This window comes from Siphateles boraxobius, unplaced genomic scaffold (assembly GCF_051911475.1).
Source record: "Siphateles boraxobius isolate OS27281-9 unplaced genomic scaffold, OSU_SipBor_1 18, whole genome shotgun sequence".
Classification (NCBI taxonomy): Eukaryota; Metazoa; Chordata; class Actinopteri; order Cypriniformes; family Leuciscidae; genus Siphateles; species Siphateles boraxobius.
Window position 1 is genome coordinate 11,225,531 of NW_027508788.1, and position 25,030 is coordinate 11,250,560.

Here is a 25,030-nt window from a genome sequence, read left to right on the forward strand (position 1 = left end):
GAAATCTTTCGCCCTCATGCCAAATTCCCGATAGCATGGATTCCTATTAAAATGACTGGATCTCAATTTGTATTAATTTTATTTGTTTTATGTTTTTGTTTGTCTTTTCATTTTCATCCAATATAACAAATACAGGTTTAAAGCAAATAGAGGACTATGTAGTATGTGCAATTCTTAAGTGCATGTTGGATACAGCAGTCTTTAGGTCACAGTTTTCTCATTAGTTGGGGCTTTAACACAAATGCCATCATGGTTGAATGTTATCCATTTTAAACCACATAATCCCCTTATAATAAAAACAGAGAAGATTTTCTGTGGTAAGTTTTAATTTGCAGCTATTGAAACTTTTGATCTGTGTGCACTGAAGTATGCTAAAGTTTCAAGACAAATATTTGTTGAAAGCTATTGTTCCTTTCATGCAAGTGACATTGACCTGGTATACAAACTGGATTGGAGCAGAGTGATTCTGAATAAAGGGGGAAAACTCACTTAATATACTAATTTAGGATAAATTAACTATATAAATTAAAGGATTTATTTTAGATCACTAAATTAACCTGAATACAATAGTTCCTAAAATATTCCTTGTTCCCGTGTTCCTTATTTTTTTGGTCCTTGAAATTACACGGATCGACCCTTCATCTATGTAATTTGATTGTTATTATTACCATATTAAATTATATGCCATTTCATTTTTACATCAAGGCCATTTATATCAGGAGGGATTTCATGATTGCCATGTGAATATTGAGCACTTTCAATCTGTTTTGTCTTCATTTTAATCACAACCGGGAATTTCTTCTTTCTGACAGAAGTTGTGTTCTGGCTGGTATTTAGCCATGACTTAATTTGCCTGTTAGGGTCAGTTCATCCAAGAACTCAATCTAGCAGTTGGGAGGAAAAAAATAGATTTTTTTAATCATTGAAAATTGTGCTGCCAGGTTTTGTTTTGCTCAAATTGATTTTGCTATGAAGTGTTAACCGGTTATAATTACGCTTCGACCAACTGACCTTAATTTATTGTAAACATGAAGTTTCAAAAATTTGAGCCATGTTGAAAGATGTCCTTACAAACACACCTTAAACCAGGTTTGTCAATATCAGATAAAGAGATAATAGAGCCGAGCTGCAGTGTTCGATCTGGAAACTTCATCCTTTCAGTATATTAACTAACTTTACTATTTTCATCTAGTCAAAATACTGTTTATATATATATATATATAGTTCTGTCAATGAATCCTAATCACACCTATCATTAAAGTTTTACCCCGCCCCCGCCTCCGCTCTGCCCACTTTTCCAGCATTTTTCAAATATTGCCAGTGGGTGGAGTCAGGCTCTGACCAGGGGTTTAGTTATATAAATTGGTAGCAAAACTCGAGAACACGTAGATGTGAATTACAAGTTCACATTGTGAACTTGAGAGAGAGAACTTGTACAATAAATATTCATACTTGTACGCTAAAATGTACACTCACAGCTTCAATGTGAAAACTTGTAAAATAAAAATCTGAACTTGAATGCTAAGATTTGCACTCGCAGACAATAGTCACAAACCTGTATTCTGAATTTGAAGCTGCAGACAAGCAGTCAAAAATTTCTAAAATGCCATTTACAAAAATTCAATGACAGACACTAACTTGTAACATATATTTGCAAGTATTCTTACATTCACACTCGCAGTACAACCTCAAGTAGGCACTTGCAACTTCTCAAATCTGTCACTGCAATTTCAAATCTCGCGCCTTGACTTTTGCTAATCTTTTCGCGATTTATTAGATGCAAAACTTCAGAAATGGGACTTCTGTTGTGATGATGTCACGAAACCCGCTTCTCGGGGACGATCTGAATATGATCTGAAACGCTAAAGGTGTTGTTGTGAGGTGCATGTACAAATCTTTGTATATTTATTGTTGCATTAAAAAAATAAAGATCTGAAATGCTAACATGGCTTAATGCGTTAGACTGATATGTAAATAAATGATATTATCAAACTCAGTAAACAACACCATACTAATAATGCATAGGCTACTATGTACAGAAAAGCAGATCAACACAGAATATGAACACAATGCATTTAAGACAATATGAAAGGTATGAAAAGGCCAAAATCAGGAAACACCATTCCTACTAAAAAAGCATAGAAAAGTAATTTGCACATAATATGAACGCAACGCGTTTAATTGTACGTTAAGCATTTCCCTCCCATAGAAAACCAAGAAAACGCTTCATGAGGCTTAATGGACCAACAGTTATAAAAATTAAAAAACACACAATTTGTTATTATTAATAAAACTGCAGGCTGCAGGTTTATTTGCACTAAACACATATTTGCTTTCTTTCGTCATATTCTGGGCTCATTGGCTTTTCTGTAGCCTACAAGGCAATGCTTAATTAGTACGGTGTTGTTAAGTGAGTTAATATCAATGATAATTGATTTTAAATGATAATATCATTTATTACTTTTAATATCAGTCCATCACAAACGGGTTTCGTGACATCTTCACAAATAACAGAAGTACTATTTCATTGGCGAGGCGCCAACCAATAAAACGGCTCCTTTGAACACCCCCGCTCCCGCCCCCCTTCTCTCGCCGCCACTGTGTTGCAGCCAAGTGCACAAGTCAGTTTTGCACCTAATATATCGCGAAAAGAGTAGCAAAAGTCACGGAGCGAAATTTGAACTTGCAGTGTCAGATTTGAGAAGTTACAAGTGCCAATTTGAGGCTCTACTGCGAATTTGAATGTTAGAAGAAGTATACATTTGTATTACAAGTTTGTGTCTGTCATTGTATTTTTGTGAATGGCATTTACACAGTCAAGACATTGTTTAAAAAAATCTATTTCAAGTGTTGTTCTTTAGAAAAAATTAGGTTTTTCTAATAAAAATAAATGATAAAATATAAAAATCAACTGGTCACACTAAGAATAAGGCGAAGTCTTGATGTTGAATAAAACAAACTCATGTTATTCATCTATTAACCTTTATTATTACTCTTGATTATATTTGGGGGTTTCCACTCTCAGTCCGGATTGCTTCCAGAATCAACATGCGGTTGTTTTTTATTTCTGTGGAGACTCAGCCAAACTCACAATACAGCCTAAAGGTTTTTTTTTTTTTTTTTTGTCAGGTTTTGATACGGGAATGTCCAGGAGAGGGATACTGCCTATCATTCTGTGCTGGCTCAGGTGTAGTTCAAAGATTGCATGAAACAGAGAATCTTTTAATAGTCTGAGATGAGATATGCCCCACTAGCAGTGCCCACATCTCATTATAGCAAAGTTTCATCTACCTAAAGCAAGAGGTGACCTTGTCGTCACTTTTCTCCTTCACTGTGTGCTGTAAAAATAGCCCAAACCAGTGAGACCGAGCTACACACTGCTGCCTCATCTTCAGAGTGGATCGGACAGACTGAGACATAGAGAGAGAAAATGATAGACGCAGAACCAGGACTAGCAGTCTCTAGCTTTCAGTAGCCTGAGGTTTCTGGTCCACATTTATTTATTTATTTTTTACATGCCAGCTGTAGTCTGCTCCACATTACATCTGAACAAACTCGCCATGGATATGCTCATACGGCTTAGGGAGGAGTTTTTGGTTGTAGGACGCTTCAAGCTGGTGGTCCAGGGCTGTATTAGATGTACAGGGCTCTGCAGGCAGCTTTGCCTCAGTAAAGGCCATATGGCAAGGGATCTTCGGAAGTACGGGAGCACTCGTTATGGACATTTGCGGTAAGGAGTGCTCTGCCTCTCAGGCAGCCCAGAACCCCCTTATGGTCCCTTTAGTGCACTTTTTTCCAGCACAACATCTGGTAGCATGTGCTTATCGTCCTCCATCCGAGCCCTTACTAAGCAGAGCTGCTCCTAACATAGCAGAACATTGAGATCACAGTATACGGGTAATGTGGGTGAACTGGGCAGTGGGAGAGATGATGATGGAGGAAAGTACATTTGGAGGAAAGCAGCAACTATATCAATCTCCTGCTTCCCCCTGAGATTAATATCCAGCTCAGATGATCCTATCAGAAGTGATCAGACTAGAGGGATTACTGTTTATACTAGGTATGGACATTTCATGTGGCAGATGCATCGCTGGCGACCACTTCTGATTAGATTTAGTCAACTGAATCTCATGACTGCACACATCAGATCAGCCTGTCATTCAACAACATTGTCTTTTAATGGATGGTACGATGGCGATTATTTTTTTTATCTTTGATAATTGATATGCAGAATTTTGATAACACTTTATTTGAATGTGCTGTTCGACGTGATACATGTATTTACTATGGTTAACCCTAATTCTGTAGTAAGTACATGTTAAATTAAAATTACTCCGTAATTATTTGTAGGGTTGGGTATCGTTTGAATTTGAACGATTCCGATTTCGATTCCTTGTTTGGATTCCGGTTCCTAACGATTCTCGATTCCGATTCTTTTAAGAGGCAGGGTCAAAAAAGTTTAGGATATTTTAAATGAGCTAGCTAACCAACGATCTTTCTGAAGGAAATAGTCTAACCTTCTCCATCAATTTTTATTCTATGTACTTTTTATGAACTTTACTATGAATTTCTCACAGGGTTGTTTTCAACTACAATATAAATATCAAATCTATGAACTTGAATATAAATATTATAAATTATGAATATATTTTCACAGGGGTACACTTTCCTCAAGAGAGCTTTATTTTTGAAAACCTCATGAAAACACATTTACACATGAGTGTATGATGCTGCAGGTACTTAAACATGTTACCGTGCTCCCACTGATGGGCTAACCTAGTGCAGAATAGCAAATAAACAATAAGAAACAACTTGTAAAACCTTCATCATCTGGCGAGGAGAGAGCAACCAGCGAAATAACCTGTGCTCCGAACGGCGTCGAGAGCACTTTTGGAACATATCCATGCCTTGGTTGATGCTGCGTTCACACCAGACGTGAATAGAGCTTCTGGCGCGAGTGATTTTAATGCAAAGACGCGTTACGCGTGTAAAAAATTCCTGCGGGGCGAATGGGGACAGGCCCGCTTTTCAGTTTATAATGTCTATGTTTATATAGACGCGAATACTCCGTTTTAACGTGCGTCAATTTCGCTCTTGACTCGCAAATGGATTCAAAGTGTTCAAGCGTATAACTAGACGTGGTAAGCGTGCGGTAGGCGCGAATTTGACGCGCTATTAGCAGCATTAGGATGACCCTCGAGTTGCTTCGCTCGGTTATGCCAACACTTCCAGTGGACGCTTCTTTGTTGGTGTTCAGCGGTTTCTTCTTTCGGTCGGCGGACTGTGAATCGAAACTAGGAATCGAAATTTAAACTTTTGAACGATACGGGGAAAATCGCAAAGCTAGTCCCGGTTCCAATCGATACTCTATACCCAAGCCTACTTATTTGTGTAATTGCACTGTAACAATATCACAGTAAAATAAATGTGACCAGAATTTTAATGACAGTTTTGTTTCTAAATAACCATTTCACTTGAAAATGAAAATGCTGTCAGTATTTACTCACCCTCATGTTGTTCCAACCCCGTAAGACTTTCATTCATCTTTGAAACACAAATTAAGATATTTTTGATGAAATCTGAGAGCCCGCTCACTCCTTCATAGGCTGCTAGGTAATTTCATTCTGCCGGCCCAGAAAAGTTAGTAAACACATCGTTAAAATAGTCCAAGTGACTACAGTGGCTCAACCTTTATTTTTTTGTGTGCAAAAAACCCCACAAATAACGACTTTATTCAACTATAAATTGTCTTCTTTGTGGGCCTCTGACTTCATGAGAGCGTCACAACGACGCATGCGCGAGAACTGAGAAGATGACGTCGATGGGTCTCGATGTAGTGTTTAAAATTGTTCAAAATTGTTCTTAAGTGTGCATTTCCTGGATGTCCGAATCGTGAGAAACCAACGAGGAAACATAAAAGTGCCTTACCAATGCCGCAAAATGAATGGCTTACCTTTCACACTTTCCCATCAAATGATTGTGAGCGTCATCTTCTCAGTTCTCGCGCATGCGTCGTGATGCTCTCGTGAACTCACGGAAGAAAATGAATAGTCGAATAAAGTTGTTATTTTTAGGGTTTTTTCGTGCACAAAAAGTATTCTCGTCACTTGATAAACTAAAGGTTGAGCCACTGTAGTCACTTGGACTATTTTAACGATGTTTTTACTAGCTTTTCTGGGCCGGCAGAATGAAATTACCTAGCAGCAAAGATGAATGACAGTTTCAAAGATGAATGAAAGTCTTACGGGGTTGGAACAACATGAGGGTGAGTAATTACTGACAGAATTTTCATTTTTGGGTGTACTATCCCTTTAAGCATGCATAGTTAATTTTCATATTCATAACAAATATTATTTATTACATTATATTATTATATACAATAATGATATTATTAATTATTAGCTTAATGACAGAATAAACATAATAACAATACAACACAGAGATAGAATGAGCACACTAAAACATACAGCCATGTAGGACAAGACTCGACCAAGAACTCAAGAAACTCTGCGGTATAAATACTAGAGATGTAATGGGCAAAAAAGACACACCTGGGAATGATCACAGAACTAATCAACTAGAAAAACTACAAAGAACTACAAAACATGGCAAAGAACAGGAAGCAACATAAAAGTAAACACAAGGCAAGGGGAACACAGGCAGAGATGTTGACAATGTGGCTTTAAAAAAACTTGCAATTGTAGTACTTTTATGATTCTTTTTTTCTTTTCTTTTTTTTTGCTTGATTAGCTCCAATTTAACTTAATTAAATTAAAATTAGCTTTATTTGCTACATAGATGTAAGAGCTACATTAAGCTACTTTAAAAAAAAAATCTTTATTTTCCATGTACAGGGTTGGACTGACATGAGGTTGATTAAATAGTGACAATTTTAAATGTTTGGCAAACTATTCCTTTAATTCTTGGTGTAAACTGCAATGCCTAAAGCTCACTATACTAAAAGGAATATCTAGTTTGTACTTTTCCTTTTAGAAATTTGCTCTCCCACATGATGGCTAATTTTAGATCTGCATCATATGGACTCGTCGCTCAAGATCAATACCATTGTGACTGCATCACTTTCAGGCTTTCGATTTGTTTGGTGTAAGAGTAGGTAGTTTAACAAGCTCTTGATAGGATTTTCATCCATATTACAGCCGGCGGCCATCAAAGCCGACAGAGGGAGCTTGCGATAGTATAGCAGCACTCATGGTCTTTAACTGTCAATGAAAAACAGGTTATGTTTTAATGCCGATCCAACGTATTCCAACACCCACCGCCTCTTAGAGGAACTTTGAAATATTGTGGGGGTCCAGGTGAGTCTCCATCTCAATTAGAGATCATTTCCATGTTGAAGAGGAACATTAGGGCTCTGCTAGAGAGTGGTGTGTAATGGGCAGTGCTTGAGATGTAATATTGATGGGAGCGCTCAAGTGGAATAAGAATGAGAATGCACTGGGAATGGTGAAAATGTGTTAGCTGGTGTACAAACACCTAAACAGAACTGTCTCATTGGCATACAATAGCTTTTGATGTCTGCGGTGGTTTTTCCATGTGGAGATGTTGACCTTGAGTACAATATTGCATTTACTACATGAGCATACTTCTTTCTCTACCTTCCATTCTGTGATGCCATTTCATCTTTCTTTCTTATTTATTCTCTTCCTCTTTACTCTCTCACTCTCTCTATGGTCAATGCAATGCAATCTTTGGTAGAATTATGTCAACATTTATTCTGAATGATTCAACCGTGCAGTTTAAAATGTTAATTTGAAGCAAATATGTTTCTCTTTGTATTTTTTTTTATGGAAATGTAATAACTTGATCTTTCTTTGAATTTAAGCAAATTTGCTTTTTTACTTAAGTCGTTTAATTGGGACGTGGGCTATTAGATATGGTTAACCAAAAGCCTGGCACAGTTGTAGCATTCATTTAGGCTCCAATCTGGTGTATACTGTAAAATAGATTATTTTACAAAATTTTGGTTAAAAAGATCTATTATCTATTGTTGTGATGTGGAAAATCACAACAATGTATTGTTGTTGCACATTTGAACCAAACTGCCTTGTGTTGGTCAACATGGTGAATCTGTGTGACAAACTTTATCCCATTTCAAAATTTGAGTGGGAAAATATTTTGCTCTCACGCAGAATTGTGTGGGTTCCTTTTGAAATGACTGGATTTCGTCACACCTTAATGCCCACTTTACACCATTCAATCGAGTGCCGGGCTACAATCATTTCACACAAAATACGTCACAATGTAAAGAAAAATTGCGAACAGTAATTCATGTTGACTTAAAACTGCATCGAACTAATGTATGACATTGTAAGTGCACCTTGCAGACCAAATGATGAAAGATCTGGAAACTTCAGCTGGTTTTGTTGGTTCAAATCACACAAAAGGCAATCCTTTGTGCTTTTGAGCAATGGGCCTAGCCTCCGGTTACTCCCGGGCAATTGTCACTGTAGATAGTGATGTGTGTGTGTGTGTGCGTGTGTGTGCGTGTGTGTGCGTGTGCGTGTGCGCGTGTTTGTTTGTGTTTGTTTGTGTGTGTGCTTGTGTGTGTGCTTGTGTGTGTGCTTGTGCGCATTTGTGTCTAGCAGTTTATTGAATTTGACCCAAACCATTTTACGTATTTTTGCTCTTGTTGCTGAGTTCTGGCAAAAATTGTTTTTGCCTGGTTGCACTTTAGCTTGTAAGAGCAAAAAAGAGGACTTAATGGTGCACTTAAACATCATGTCAACATTTAATTTGACAGAAATAGTTTTAACTACTCGTCTGTTCTTCTTTTCCGCAGACGGAATCTTTTGTAACCATTGTATAACAGCATAATTTGTTGTTCGCACGTCACTGCATGTGTCTGTTGGATTATATTCCACAATGTTCCCAAGAAACGAGACATGTTTGAATGTGTAAACATTACAGCTATTTACCATTTAAATACATTATGACTTTAAATGCAGGAGTAATACTGTACCATTCTGTAAGATCTTAAATATTATTTAGTCAGCCATATGCTCTCTAACACAGTGCACAGTGGCTCAGTGGGTATCACTGTCGCCTAACAGCAGGTCCGGTTTCTCCCACAATCCAAAAACATGCAGTATGGTTTAATTGGAGATGCTAAATTGTCAGTAGTTGTGAATGCTTGTGTGTTTGAGTCCTAATTAATGTAATGGGGAGGTTTTGGAAAAGACTGGCAAAATCATTGCCAAGAAAATTCATTGACAGTCTCTTGCATATGGCAAAAGATGGCCATAGAATCACCAAGAGTCAGATACGACTGAAATGGTAATAGACAGATGGATGCTCTCTAAATCTGAGAACACAGAAATAGGTCAAGCTTAAGTTTGGTGTCCAATTCTCACTATTAACTAGTTGCTTACTAGCATGCTTACTAGCATTACTAGGATATTGGCTGTTTATTAGTACATATTAATGCCTTATTCTGCATGACCATATTCTACATCCCTTAACCAATTCCAATCCAGTACCTAAAATTAACAACTACCTTACTAACTATTAATAAGCAGTAATTAGAAGTTTTTTGAGGCAAAAGTCGTAGTTAGTTAATAGTGAGAATTGGACCCTAATCTAAAGTGTGACCCAGAAATTTTGTTAGCTGGTTTGGACCTTTAGAGCTACATTCATGGCAAGGCAAACAATTAGTCACAAATGATTTAGAGAACTGAAAACTGAATCCTGGGAAAGACATGAATTATGGAAAGATGAATTTTCGAATTTATTGAACCTGGCCACAACATGGAAACAATGCGGTACGAATTAAATAAATGTTTACAATACATGTTCTTTGACTGCTATAGGCAGTGTTGTGCCTGAACGTGTTCATTGAACGATAGTTAATGAACTTGTTCATATTTTGGGCAAACGTGAACTGAACGTACTGTATTACTGCCTGATGAACGTTATTGTGTACGGGTTCATTCTGATGTCTGTGAACGCACGCTCTCTCAGTTTAACTTCGTTCAATAGGGTGCCAGATTTCTATAGAGTCTTCCAGGCGAAAACCCGGATAAAACACACGTGAACAGGCCTTAATATGTAGTGAAAAAAACACCCAATCTGGCAACACAAGCCACCAGTGTCGCACCGCGGCCGCCGCATGCATCATCAAAACAAAAAGCAGCATGTAGTCGACAAAGCAGCAAGGAGGCGTCGTATCGTATGATCAGTTTTAAGACAAGGTCGGTGAGGATGGGAAAAAAAATTACATTTCTGTGCAAACTTTGCCCGCCAATAAAATAACCGCTGTCTGTGGTTGTATATGGGCTGTGGCAATAATTAAAAAAAAAAATAGCTCGCAGCAACATATGGAAAAAAAGAACTATGAACTAGTTCATTTTTTGGAACCGTGGACTTAGTTCAAAATTGTGAAGTATGAACTATGAACTGAACTAGTGAACTTTGAACTAGTTCATGTAGAAAGTGAACTTTCCCAACACTGGCTATAGGGTTATCTTTTTTTAGTGAAATGATTGGAATACCCTGTGGATGTAGATTATCTCTTTCCACGTAATAGATGTTAACCTTGAATGCTGATCTTATGATAATCTTTATTTATTTATTTACATTTAAAGAAGACACAACACTGATCTTCTAATCTATAGGGATTAGAAAAATTCCTATTTTTTTCTTGTTTCAAATTCCTGCTATTTATCTTGCCCCTCACAGTGTGTGAAGCATGGGCTCGATCTGCAACACACTGCCAGGGAGCGTCTCACCTCTTCTCAGCCCATCTTTCAGAGATTTAGTATTGGTCTTTACTATCACCAAGGTCAGTGTTGTCCGTGGTTTAGAGTTTAATATTTATATATATATATATATATATATATATATATATATACATACGTAAAACATTTCTGAAACATACCAGAATGAAGAGTAAAACTAATCCTTTATATATATATACATATATATATATATAATGATTAGTTTTATTCTTCCTTCTGGCATGTTTCAGAAATGTTCTTTTAGCTGGGGGGAGATTTAAAGGAGAAGTTTGCCCAAATCTCGAAAGTAAGTCATATTTGAAATGAGCATTTTTTTTTTTTTTTTTTTTTTTTTAAGTTCCCTCTATAGCTTATGAGGATTAAAAGTTCTAAATGTGCTGTTCAGTGAAAGAAAAGAAAAATATCCAGAGAAAAGGACATTGGCATTTTGCTGTTCTCTTGCATTCAAGGTAGCCTATTAGACACCCAGCACCTGGAGTTTTTAAGTCGGCTCAGTTGCACAAGGAAAATGGTAAGCTAGTGGAGTGAACCCTAATTTCTGCCTCCCCTCCAGACCCTAATGGGCTCTAATGCAAGTATCCAGGGGTTCATAAGCCTTGCAAATTAGCCTGGCTATCAAAATTGGCTCTTTTATGAAGAAAAAATTGTGCTTTATAACCTGTCTAAAATAAGCCTCTTGAAAGCCCGATTATCTTCATGCATGTAAATGCATTTTTTTTCTTCTTTTTTTTAGTTTATAGTTGTAGTTTTTTAAAACTAATGATGTGGTAGCTTTGAGACCCCTGTCTTTGGAATAAAGTCAAACCTGATGCAAAGCATCTAAAGGTGATGCTTAAGGTGAATAGCTAAAACTAATAAATACAAATGAATGAATACTATTAAGACGTTAAAAAACGATTAAAAGGACAAACATAAACATATACACAATTACTAAAAGTGAAAACTGAAAGGTGATTTAAAAAAAAATATTTTTTTTTTACTTTTCATACATACATACTTGAATACATACATAAAGGGTTTGGACAATGAAACTGAACCCATTGGTTTTAGACCACATAATAATAGTAATAGGAATAATCATAATTATAATAATAATTTATTAGTATATGTAGGGTCTCCTTCTGTGGCCAGTACAGCATCAGTCTGTCTTTGGAATTACAGATACAATTCCTTCACAGTGGCCAGAGTGATTCTGAGCCATTCCTCTTGTGATGCTGGTGGAGGGAAATGTTTTCTGACTTGCTCCTCCAAAATACCCCAAAGTGACTCAAAAATATTTCGATCTGTTGACTGTGTAGGCCATGGGAGATGTTCAACTTCACTTTCATGTTCATGAAACCATTCTGTCACAAGTCTTGCTGTGTGGATTGGTGCATTATAATGCTGATCCGCAGCACCCCCTTCAGGGTACAATGTTTGAACCATTAGGTGCACATGGTCCCTCAGAATGGTTCGGTTGTCCTTGGCAGTGATGCGCCCATCAAGCACAGTAGGTAATGCCATGATATTGCAGCCCAAACCATCACTGATCCTGATCCACCCCCGTGCTTCACTCTGTGCAGCGACAGTTCTTGTGTTAAGCCTCTTTAGGGCTTCTCCACACCATAACTCCCACGGATGTGGGAAAGACAGTGAAGGTGGACTCATCAGAGAACAATACATGTTTCACATTGTCCACAGCCCAAGATTTGCACTGTTGGCACCAATGAAACCGACATTTGGCATTGGCACAAGTGACCAAAGTTTTGGCTTTGCAGCCCAACCATGAATATTGACTCTGTGGAGCTCCAGATGAACAGTTTTGGTGGGAACAGGAGAGTCGGTGCACATTTAATTCTGCAGTGAGTTGTGCAGCTGTGGTTTTATGTTTTTTGGATACAATTCGAGTTAGTACCTGGACCCTTCCAGACAGCTTCCTCTTGCTTCGACAGTTACTGTTAGATGTGGTTCGTCCTACGTTGTGGCATGCTGACATTACCCTGGATACCATACCTCTCAATACACCACTAGAGCTCTCGATACACCACGAAGACTTGCTGCCCTGGTCACAGATGAGCCAGTGAGATGTACACCAACAATTTGCCCTCTTTTGAACTCTGAAGTGTCTCCCATTATGTTGTGTGGATTGCAATATTTTACATACAGCTGTGCTATTGCTCTGAAATGCTCTTATTTAACCTTCACACTCTGCTCTTACTTTAATATGTTGTCGGGATAATTCCAGTTCACGTGGCTACGCGGAAGAGATAAATAATTCTTTATTATACTTTTCTACAGGCCAGACAAGTAGTTTGTTGAGCGTTGTTTTGTAAAGAAGGACTACAGGGATGCGTTTTTGAGGTTTGCGCAGAGATTGACTTTTTTCAAAATTTGTCAAGGCTTGCACCTTGAAAAAAATATATATATGTGTATATATATATATATATATTTTTATATATACATACACTATTATCATATGTCAATGATACTAAAATAACACTGGAACAAGCTCTTTCAAGTACTAAGATACTGCCTCACCTGTTCTGTCATAGTTGATGCCATGCCAGTGCTTGTTGAACACATACCTGTACATTTTTCCTCTTGTCAGCGATGAACATGCTGCATTTCACACACACAGCAGCTGCTGTCTTAACAGTTGCTGTGCGAATGAAAGGCAAACAAAAGAAAGCAGAGGGATAAATAATAAAAGTGGCATAGCAAAGGGATGCAATGCTCGGATGTCACCACAGGCACTTAAAGAAGAGAGCGAGTCGGAGGAGTTCTCATGAATAAGAGACCCAGACGAGAAAACAGCCGTTAGACAGTCAGCTCAAGCACGGAGCAATACACAACAAAATGACCCAACTGGCCCACGCTGGGGCTAGAGGAATCGGAGGAAGCTCTCTTTTCTACAGCAGCTATATTCTGCAACAGTGCAGTCAGGCGGGCCGACATTATTCAGGGTATGCTGACTGCATCCTCTGTACCCTGATGGTATTGATCTCTGGAGATGGAAAGCGTGACTGCTTGGCTTCACAAAAAAGAAAGAAGTGCAACATAGACAATAATGCTCGAAAACCAAAGCATAAGGGATGGAATTTAGAAAGGTCGGAGGATATATTGAAATTGGCTGACATTTATGAAGTAATATAGGCTTCATTGAGCCGCCTTCTAGCCTTTTTAGAAAGCATCATTTACACCATGAATGTCTGACTTCTCTGTGAGAGAGGATTTGTTTCTCCAGCAGGAAATGAAAAAAGGCCCATCCACACATGCTGGTATTCAGTACAACAATAATTTATTCCTTTCTTTCTTTCTTTCTCTCTCTCTCTCTCTCTCACTCACTCACTCACTCACTCACTCACTCACTCACTCACTCACTCACTCACTCACTCACTCACTCACTCACTCACTCACTCACTCACTCACTCACTCACTCACTCACTCACTCACTCACTCACTCACTCACTCACTCACTCACTCACTCACTCACTTTTACTTACTTTTACTTACTTTTACTTACTTTTACTTACTTTTACTTACTTTTACTTATTTACTTACTTATACTTACATTTACTTACTTATTTACTTACTTTTACTTACTTATTTACTTACTTTTACTTACTTATTTACTTACTTTTACTTACTTATTTACTTACTTTTACTTACTTATTTACTTACTTTTACTTACTTATTTACTTACTTACTTTTACTTACTTATTCCATTTCATTAAGGCCTGTCCTGTGGTGTTTGGAAGCCTTTATCTGACTGGGTTCTTCTGTGCTCTAAGTTACTCACAAATCTTTTGACAGGTCATTTTTAGCAAAATATTAGTTGTTTTCATGTTTTTTGCAAGACATTGCACCATTTCATGCTTTTCATCTTCAGAAAGATCCACCTTCCTCCCCAGTTGCATGAGAACTGTGAATGGCTTAATAATGTGGAACAACTTATTTAAGTAGGTTTTCCATTTACCTAAGTCCTGGCAAACTATTTAACTAACCTGTCTAAGATTGACCTGTCTAAGATTGACCTGTCTAACAAACCTGTCTAAGATAAAAAGATATGAGAATCCATCCATCCATCCATCCATCCATCCATCCATCGTTTTTTAGCCTTTTTTTACCTGCAGATTATGTTCAGCCAAATCTACCTGTATTATCTGAATATTCACAGCAAACATGTGTTCACCCTGCAAGAACAATTGATATGTGCTGATAGTTCTCACCATACACTTTGGACTTGAGAAACCATCGTCTTTGCTCTGTGCTCGGAAGATGTGAACATTTCAAATCATTGGGGTTTTGAAACAGCATGTATCTTGTTTTTCGTATCCTGGAATGTTTTGATGGGACCTCACAGTTTTAGCAGGCTATGTTAACATTTGCATCTCCATCACAGCAGGACTCTTTGTCAATCAGGGCGTGTCTGAGGCCTGAAAAGAGATGATTGAAGTGAAAAGAGATTTTTCCGAAATGCTTCACTGTACCTGACGGCATGCGAAAAATTCTATGTTGCCATGGTAACCCCTCCCTCAACAAATGACCTTGCCACTCTCTCTGATTTTAGCACCTGGTGAAAAAGGATATTCACTTTAATGTCCAGGGTGTATGAGCAAAAGGGGGAAATTGTGTCTAAACAGACAAGGCGCTGGAGGAGGCTGAGTTTTTTTGGGATATCTTCTGGGATATTTTTTTTCTAGAATGCCTTCTGGCTGTTTAGTTAGACACTATCTCAAATTTACACCTTGGAAGATTTTTCCCTTTGGAATAGACACACAACAGCGGGGAGGCAGAGAGCTCCGCATGACTTTTCCACACATAAAAACAGCCAGAGAGTTTCTGCTATATGGAGCAGGTTTGTTGTGCACAATGCAATTTTTGCATTGTGTTGCAGGTGATGTTATTAGATGATGGAGGGACATGTTGTTCTTACAGCTTACGTGGAGCTGGCCCCGATTGCCGTTGGTTACTACGTTTCAGGTATGCACTGTATAGGTATGTCTTGGTGCAGAATGAGACTCCACCCCTCAACATCTCCTGCTCCTATTTAAATCCTTGTGTGCCCTGTATTCTGTTAACTCGACCCTCACTAAATATTGTTTCGTGCAATCATATTATGTGGATGTGTACTGTGCTTTTCCCCCTTATTTGAGCAAAATACAAATGTTCAATAGGTTGTTCTTGCAAAATGTTCCTCCAACCTGCTGAGTAGTAGGATGCAATGCACATTCAGCATAATGTTTTTAGCTGCTTATGAAATTATTATTAAAGATTGGTGGTTTCCTGCTTTGCATCACTCTAATGTAATAGTGAGTCATTATTTTGAAGTCATTAATGGCTGTGATTTTATGTAGTGCACAGATCTGTGGATCTTCCTAATTCACGAATATTCCTGTCCTTTTAATGTTTATCTCATTAATGCATAGTCTTTCCCTCATTAGTTCATATGTAAATTAACTGAATTCATATATCTGTTGTATATCTATTGGTTTATATACAGTATACTACAAGTTTGGACACGTTGAAACTTTCAAGATTTTAAAAAACTTTTCTTCTAAGGGCATAGATTAAATACATGAAATAGTTAGTTTAAATAAATATGCAAATAAAACAATATAATTTAAAAGCTAAAATATTTTTTACGCACACGCACACACACACGTTTGTTAAATTTATAATATAATAATGTATATTTGTTAACTTTAGTATTATATATTTTGACATAATATATGGAAAAATAATAGGTAATAATTAAGAATACATGGGTGTGTACTTTTCTCATATTGTGTAACATTTTTCTTTTACTTTTTTTTTTTTAAATGAATCTGCAATTTGGTCCACTGCTTTTGCCCAGACTATTGTTATACATTTCCTATACTTTGAATTGAAAGGCTTAGCATAGTGATACATTTGTTCTTATAGCTGTAAAAACAGCCAGTAGTCTTTATCCCACCATAACATAATTTATATTCATTCCTTTCACTGCTTTACTGAATGAAGATGACTGGGACAATACAGAGCTTAAATTAATTTACACACTAAAATGAAGACTTGCTAGAATGAAGATTGTGTTGTCATTATGTAATTTAGCAAAGCCAGTTCTTAGTCAGAGTCATCCAGATCGTTTAGGAGTCAGAGATGCCTTGCAGCCACACACACTTTCTTCTTTTTTATAATTTAATAAGTGTATTCTCATTACAGGGAGCTTCGCATTGGCTGATCTGGGCATGTGTGAGCCTCCACCGTCATCCAGTGTATATTGTTCCGATATGAGCCTGCTGCAGGACAGATACGCTCTGAGCCCCGGATCCGACGCCGACTCAGACCCTGAGGGGGTCATGACCCCTGAGCGTGCCGTCCAGCTGTGGAGCGGGCAGCCCCTCAAGTCCCGCCACAGCTCTTGCTTGTCCAGTCCTGACCACTCGGTTCTCACTCTCACCGACTCTGAAAACGAACACAAGACTGATGAAGAAGCAGGTAGGTGAGAGACAAAAAGCTCTTGAAAACAAATGAAGAGACAAATGAAAAGACACTGATGATTGGAGATTTATCAGAAGAGTAGTGCATCTAAATTAAGTGGAAAATCTGTAATTTGGTAAGACATTAGTTCCAACAATGAATGCCGGTGCAATGACACATCATCTAAATGAAATGTTCTCAAAGCTCATTCCCCAAAGGCCTTCAATTTTTGGGAGGTGAAATTGAGCATATTGAAACATTGAATAAGGACTATTTATATGGTTCCCAACACTGAGGTGTCAATATTTGTAACGCCAGTGCATTTTCTAAAGACTGTATTCACTGTGTTGGTGAGATCAAAGCAATTTACAGACCAAAGAGGAATCATCTCAATGCCTGCAATCTCAAGTGGCATTCTCTCTTTGATATAACAAGACTTTATTGCCAGCACATCTAACTTGCCAATGACAAGTACCGCTTTATGCATTTAACTGATTATCGAGTCATATTTATAAAATGCTCTTCGCTGAATGTTAAACTGACACAGTTGTAGTTTCTTCTTTTCATATTACAAGCACTAGACATTAGTGTGTGAATTCAGAGACGTCTGTATGGATGTACTATTGGTGAAGCAACAATTGTACGTCTGTTATCAGTCTAATCAGAACTACCGTTCACAGTTTGGGGTCAAGAAATTAATGTTTTTTCAGCAAGGACACATTCAATTGATCAAAAGTCACAGTAAAGACATTTATAATGTTACAAAAGTTTGAAAATATGTGCTGTTCTTTTGAACTTTCAGTTCAAGAAAAGAATTTGGGGGGGAAAAATATGAAGTTTTCACACAAAATATATTAAGCAGCACAACTGTTTTCAACATTGATCCTAAAAAGAAATGTTTTTGCAAAAATAATTTTTTTAATCGAAATAATATTTTACAATATTATTGTTTTTACTGTATTTTGACAAAATGCATGAAGCCTTGGTGAGCAGAAGAGACTTCAAAAACATTAAAAAGTAATATTCACCCCAAACCTTTGTGTGGTTGTGTGTGAAAACTGTTTTTGTAAAGATATGGACTGAAATAAAAACAGTATACGATAGTAATTTACTAAAGTACACAGAGACAACAGTACACAGATGGTAAAATAAAAAAAATAAATAAAAAAGATATATGAATAAGATGCACATATGTATATGTAATATAAAAATAATTTGTATGTACAGGTGTTTTACTGTATATATAGCAGAGTAGAATAAAATTGACAGGAAATTAAATAAAAGAGGTAGGTTGTCAAATAAATTTAAGTGATATTGCACATATTTTTCATTGCACAGTGGGGTGAACATTTTCCTGTTCATGAGGTAGATTTCCTGGGGGAAGAAACTTTTCCTGTGCCTGGCTGTTCTGTTGCTCAGTGCTCAGTGCTCTGTAGAGCCGACCAGACCGCAACAGTTCAAAGAGGAAGTGGCCTGGATGTGAGGGATCCAGAGTGATTTCGCCAGCTCTTATATTCAATCCGGATGGATACAGTTCTTGGAGGGTGGGTAGGGGAGCACCAATTATCCTCTTATCCGAACCGTGCTCTGTAGACTTCTGATGTCTGATTTTTGTAGCTGAGACTCAATGACTGCAGAGTAGAAGTGCATCAGCAGCTCCTGTGGCAGTTTGAACTTCTTCAGCTGGCGAAGGAAGTGCAGACTCTGCTGACCCTTTTTTTGCAATAGAGCAAATATGATTGACCCACTTCAGAGTTGGTGATGCACAGGAACCTGAATGACTCCAGTGCTTCAACATTGCTGTCCATGATGGTTGTACTGCTCGGGTGTAATGATCAGAATAACTTGCTTGTAAGGTTATTAATGCAAGAGGTTGTAATGCTCGGGTGTTTCTTCTAAAGTCCACAGTCATCTACACTGTTTTGAGCGTGTTCAGCACCAAGTTGTTATAACTGCACCAGACAGCCAGCTGTTCAAACTCCTGCCTATATGCAGACTCGTCATCATTGTTTATGAGGCTGATGATGGTAGTTCACACTTCAGAAGTTTTACAGAAGGGTCTTTGGCAGTGCAGTTGTTGGCATTGCCATTTTAGAAGAGCAGTGAGGATAGCACACATCCCTGGGGGGCGCCAGTGTTGATTGTGCAGGTGTTGGATGTGAATTTCCCCAGTCTCACTAGCTGTTGTCTATCTGTCAGAAAGCTGGTGATCCACTGACAAATAGAGCTTTAGAACAGAGAACTGGGTTAACTTCAGTTCTGGGATGATGGTGTTGAAGGCTGAGGCAAAGTCCACAAATAGAATCCTTGCATAAGTCTCTAGTTTGTCCAGGTGTTGCAGGATATATTGCAGTCCCATGTTGACAGCAACATCCACTGACCTGTTTGCTCGATCGTGCTACGTCGAATGCATCGTGACCGATGAATAGGAATCTCGCAAGAGAGGCTAATCCACTTCGAGTGCAACTAAATGAGCCCATGCACATTGGTGTGCAATCATTTGCATCAGCTGTTCAGCCACACAATGCGGGTATATAATGAGCAGCAGGTGCGATTGCACTTCAGTTTTTTGCTGAGGAGACGAGCCGATGAGCTGGCTGCCCCGGCGGGTCACAGCAGATGTGGTGATGGGACGTACGTCTCCGTTCCCTCCTTCAGGGAACGAGGGTTACCATACAGTTGGTACTCAACCAGAATAATACTTTTACCGCCACCGCTCCCGCGGCTGTAATAATCGGGTGTGTATTTGCTGCCTTTAACCGCTAAGAGGCGCTACATTCACAGACTTTGAAAAGTGTCAGTTTATTCTATCTATTGCGAAATCGCCGTCGCGGCGCGGCTCATTCAGAGAGATTGAAAGCTGGTAGCAGATGAATTCAAGTGAAACATTGTAGTTAAACGGATTCATAATCACAATACTGAAATTAAATTGAATAAATAATGAAAACATTTCAACATAAAACATTGCAATAGAAACATATTAGGCCCAATGAGGCTTTGGAAGAGCATAAGACGGTAATTTACAGCGTTCAGACGGTAGCTCAGTATTCAACGCAATAACACGAGCCTCACGGACCTTCAAGCGATCCGAGATCGAATCTCAATGTAGTCAACATGCGGTGGGCAGACTTCATTTATGTTTTACCGTTCTTGATGCTTAAATAGGTAACTGTTTATTAGCGAGTTTATTTATTTAAAGTCAAGCGTTTTGTTTAATTATCAATGGCACTTTACAACATAAATTTGCTACATTCCACTAGAGCCACTGCACAACGAAACTGATGAAGGAAGATTAGCCTACACGATCGCGTCAGAAAATGAAAATGATGAAGCAAGTCTTTAATCTGCTAAATTATTGTTTTGTGAATAATTCACGAAATTGAGACGACACTGATACCCTATTAAAACAGTAGGCCTACAAAACCAAAATAGTCCAAAGCGACATAAATTAAGAACATGCGTTTTTCTTTGCCTCTCTCTCGCGCTGGAACCCTTTTTAGCAAGTTTTTGTCTTCCTCCCTCCAAAAAAACTATAACTAATTATTTAGCCTTTGTTGCTTGAAAGACACATCATGCCTTGTTGAATTCACCTTACAATAAAACGAGGTTGATCTCGAATTAAAGAGCTCTGTATCTGCTGCCCACTCGCATTCTCTTGGCATGAACGCGTTCGTTAACAGTTCAGATAATGTTTAGATAATGCCAGTTGACAATCACACACACTGCTCAAACATTCTAAAACTCTACAAAACTATTTTAAACAACTGGAATGACCACTTTAATTGACATTTTGTGTGAAAAAACTTTAAATACAATAAATAAACTACAATATTTATAATGTAATAAGCTATAGGCTAGGACCTACATTTGGACACATCGAGAGATTTATCCTTAAAAGAATTTTGCCTTTGCCTGCTCATCAGGCTGGCTATCTGACATCTCCATATGAAAGATGGAAACATTAACCCCTTTTGTCCTGCACACACGATAAAGCCACTGTCCCTCCAAACCCCCCACAGGCTCTGAGTCTGAGACTGAGTTAAAGAGAAGTCGCAATTCACACTTAAATCGCTATTCTAGGCCTTGCTACATCATTAGACTATTAAAATGTTGATAATGAAGAAATTAAATAATTTAAGCTACATGTAGTGATATTTCTGTCATGAAACTTTATTACTAAATATTTCATTTCAATAATTCATTTAATTACAATAAGTTTTTTTTATTATTCAAATAAATCTCGAACCACAGTGCTTCGTGGTGCTGCTGTTAAAGTAAATCAAATTTATAGATTAATTATGAACTTGAATGAAACAATATTGCAACATTTCGACAAATAAATTATTTGATCTGTCTTTACATCTTAATTCAGGGCGATTTAGCCTATATTTAATTAGAGTGAGATTTTCCCCCTTGCCTTGTCCTTTCCTCATTGGGAAGCGCTTACATGATAGCTAAACATATTTGAGTAGATAATCTATTCTGTACCTTTCGGTTTCAGATTGATTACATAATCAGATAACATTTATAAAATATTTTAACATTTATAAAAGATTTAGACATTTAAAGGCTTTAGACATAGTCGATTTTATCGTGACTGAGCTGAGGCAAGTGGCTTTCGGTTCATTTCTGTGACGCGCAGTTCTCTGAGACAGAGACGACAGATAAACTTTTGTCGCCTAATATGAATAAAAGTTTACAGTTTTGAACTATGTAGGCTACTCTACTCTATCTGTATGACCAAAAAAATACGGAGAAGCCTATTAAGTTATTTTAGCTGTTATGAGAATAATAAATCCAAATTAACGCGCCGCCGCGTTTGTCGAACTCTAATTCAACATGCCAGAATAAAGCCAGACTTTAGAACAATGCGTAGCCCCACTCGGTGTAGTGTGCCAAAACACTTAATTATAAACTTCAATATTTCATTCAAAATAATCTCAAAACGCTTTGTGACATTTTGAAAAGCCGTGCATTAAGGCAACTTGAACCATGAACGTAGCCTACTGAAACGTTGGTTTTGATTTTATTGTTTGTCATTTAAACATGCCTGTTGCATATCTTTATTTTATATATTTTATATGGTCTATGGTTGAAGTAGTCTATAGCATTGATAACTGTGGAGGGGGTGGGCGGGGAATTAAAATAATTCAGCAGAAGCAGGGATGTTTAGACCAGAAGGAAATCCCCGCCCCCCCTGCAAATTGCACTTTGCTTAAAACCATGTTTTTAAAAACTCTATGTAGGCTATAGGGAATCAAAAAAAAGGCTATATATATAGGCATATATATATATATATATATGCATATATATATTGGTTTTTTTTTTTTTACAGAACTGCTTTTGAAATTACGATTGGTATTATTATACAGATGTAAAGTCATTCTGTTGGATAGGCTACTATTTGTTCCAGTCTAAAATGGAAATGCATGGTGCAAAAAACTAGGCTATATGGTGTAACAGAGTTTTAGAACTAGACAAATCTCTCTGCATTAATAATAGGATATAAATGCATTAATAGGCTAATATAAAAATTACAATAGTCCATGTTTGTTCGGGATTTGAACCCGTGTCATCTAAATGATCGAACTGGAAGTTCTACCACTACGCCATGAAGTCTCAGTGAAATGTCCAAACGTTTGTTTCTCCGGTGTGTGTTCGCTCACATGAGCGAGAAAACATTTTATCGTTAGCCTATTGTAGACCTTTACAGTTTTAAAAGATGATATCTTATCTGTATGACCAAAAATTACGGAGTTGGCTAAAGCCTATTAAGTTATTTTAGCTGTTATGAGAAAAATAAATTAAAGTGAACGCGCCGCCGCGTTTGTCGAACTCTAATTCATCATGCCAGAATAAAAAACGATTTTAGAATAATGTGTAGCGCCACAGCGTGGTGTGCCAAAACACTTAATTATAAACTTCAATATTTCGTTCAAAACGCTTTGTGACGTGAAAAGCCGTGAATGTATTAAGGCCACTGGAACCCCCACCGGCAAATCGCACCTTGTTACAACCATGTTTTTAAAAACTCTTTCATAGCCTACCGGTATATGAAACCCCATTAAGTTTTTTTGAATTATTATTATTATTAACAGAACTGCTTTTGAAATTATTTGGAAATTACCATGTAGTATTTCATCCTTGCTGTTAATTGACATTAGCCCCGTTTACGTTTCAAAATGCGGCAATTTCGGCTGTTTTGCTAAATGCACATTTGCGCCACCTGGCGGTCATTTCACGAACAACTTTGAAATGAGACTGGATTATTTTGCCAAAATCCACCGCGGTACAAGTCGCGGCGGTAATAGGCATTCTGGTTGAGTACCTACTGTACGTTACCGAGACGTTCCCTATCAGTTGGTCACTCTCTTTTACGTACGTCGTGACCGACGAATAGGAATCCCTACCAAGGTGCCACAGTTGCTGACCCCATCCAGCGTCCTGTGTGAGCCTCTTGCCCCTTCTTGTCTGGAAGGACGATAGCAGAGGGCTTACACAGTGTATATCTGTCACTGTTGTTCTGTGATAACCCATACAGTGAGATTTTTGGATAACACTGGGAAAGCGTGCTCTTTCTGTTAGGAAGGAGAACGCTGTGGAACCCACATTCTTCCCCGAAGGAGTCATGTGGCGATATACATATGGACTAACCCGAAGGTTGTACTGCATATGAAATACTCGGTGACTTAGCCCAAGGCTTCCGTTTAAGAGCAGCTGTGGAAGAAATACACATATGGGATCCCCGTAGGGTCACACATATGGGACCCAGCCTAGACCCAGTTCTCAAGGATTCAACAGTTAAAGGTCTGGCACTGGATGCTCCGCCATGTCTGGGCCGAGGGTGTTGGAGGACTCAACAGGTTTTTCACTCTGGAGCAATAAGGGTGCACAGTAGCAAGCCGACAGAGCCGGGCCTCTCAGTGCTTCTACCCGTTTAGGGTGAGAACACGGGAGGAGACCGGCTCTACACGTAGGCTATAATATCTAGCGAATGTGTAAGGTGTCGCTCAGCCCGCAGCTCTACAGATATCTGTTAGTGAGGAGCCACATGCCAGCGCCCAGGAGGATGCAACGCCTCTCGTGGTGTGAGCATGCAACCTGAGCGGGCAGGGCACGCCTTGTGCTTGGTAAGCCAAGGTGGTGGCATCCACTATCCAGTGGGCCATCCTCTGCTTGGAGAAAGCCTTTCCCTTCTGCTGGCCTCCGTAACAGACAAAGATCTGGTCTGAGGTCCTGAGACTTTGAGTTCTGTCCACGTACATACGCAGAGCACGGACGGAACAGAGAAAAGCCAGGGCTGGGTCTGCCTCCTCCAGGTGCAGCGCTTGCAGGTTCACCACCTGGTCCCTGAAGGGAGTGGTAGGAACCCAGGCCTCAGTCCAAGGAAGGTCTCAGTACAACATGGTTGTCACCCTGCCCAAACTATAGGCACTATTCATCGACCGGGAATGCCTGCAGCTCCCCTACCCTCTTGATAGAGGCCAGTGCAACCAGCAGCACAGTCTTCATGGAGAAAAGCTTTAAAGCTTTACATTAAGCTGATTGCAAAGGCTCAAAGGGAGCATCCTGGAGTGCTCGGAGCACCAGGGAAAGGTCACAAGAGGGTATGGAGGTGGGTCAAGGAGGGTTTAACTGTCTCGACCCCCTAAGGAACCTCACGACCAGGTCGTGCTTTCCTAGTATTTTGCCATCTATGTGGTCGGGATATGCTGAAATAGCGGCAGCATGTACTTTGAGGGTGGAGGGAGACAACCTTCGCTCGAACCCTTGCTGCAAGAAGGATAGCACGAATCCCATCGAACATCTTCAGGAGTCCTCTCAGCGAGAAGAAC

The 25,030-nt window shown here is 38.6% G+C and overlaps 1 protein-coding gene across 1 annotated transcript in view; it reads left to right on the forward strand.

Moving 5' to 3' along the window:
* tenm2b (teneurin transmembrane protein 2b) overlaps positions 1-25,030 on the forward strand; it is a 294,981-nt gene that overhangs the window by 62,626 nt on the left and 207,325 nt on the right. Inside the window, exon 3 of the mRNA XM_077233547.1 lies at positions 16,938-17,213. Coding sequence (XP_077089662.1) covers positions 16,938-17,213 — 276 coding nt within the window. The remainder of the gene's footprint in view (positions 1-16,937; positions 17,214-25,030) is intronic.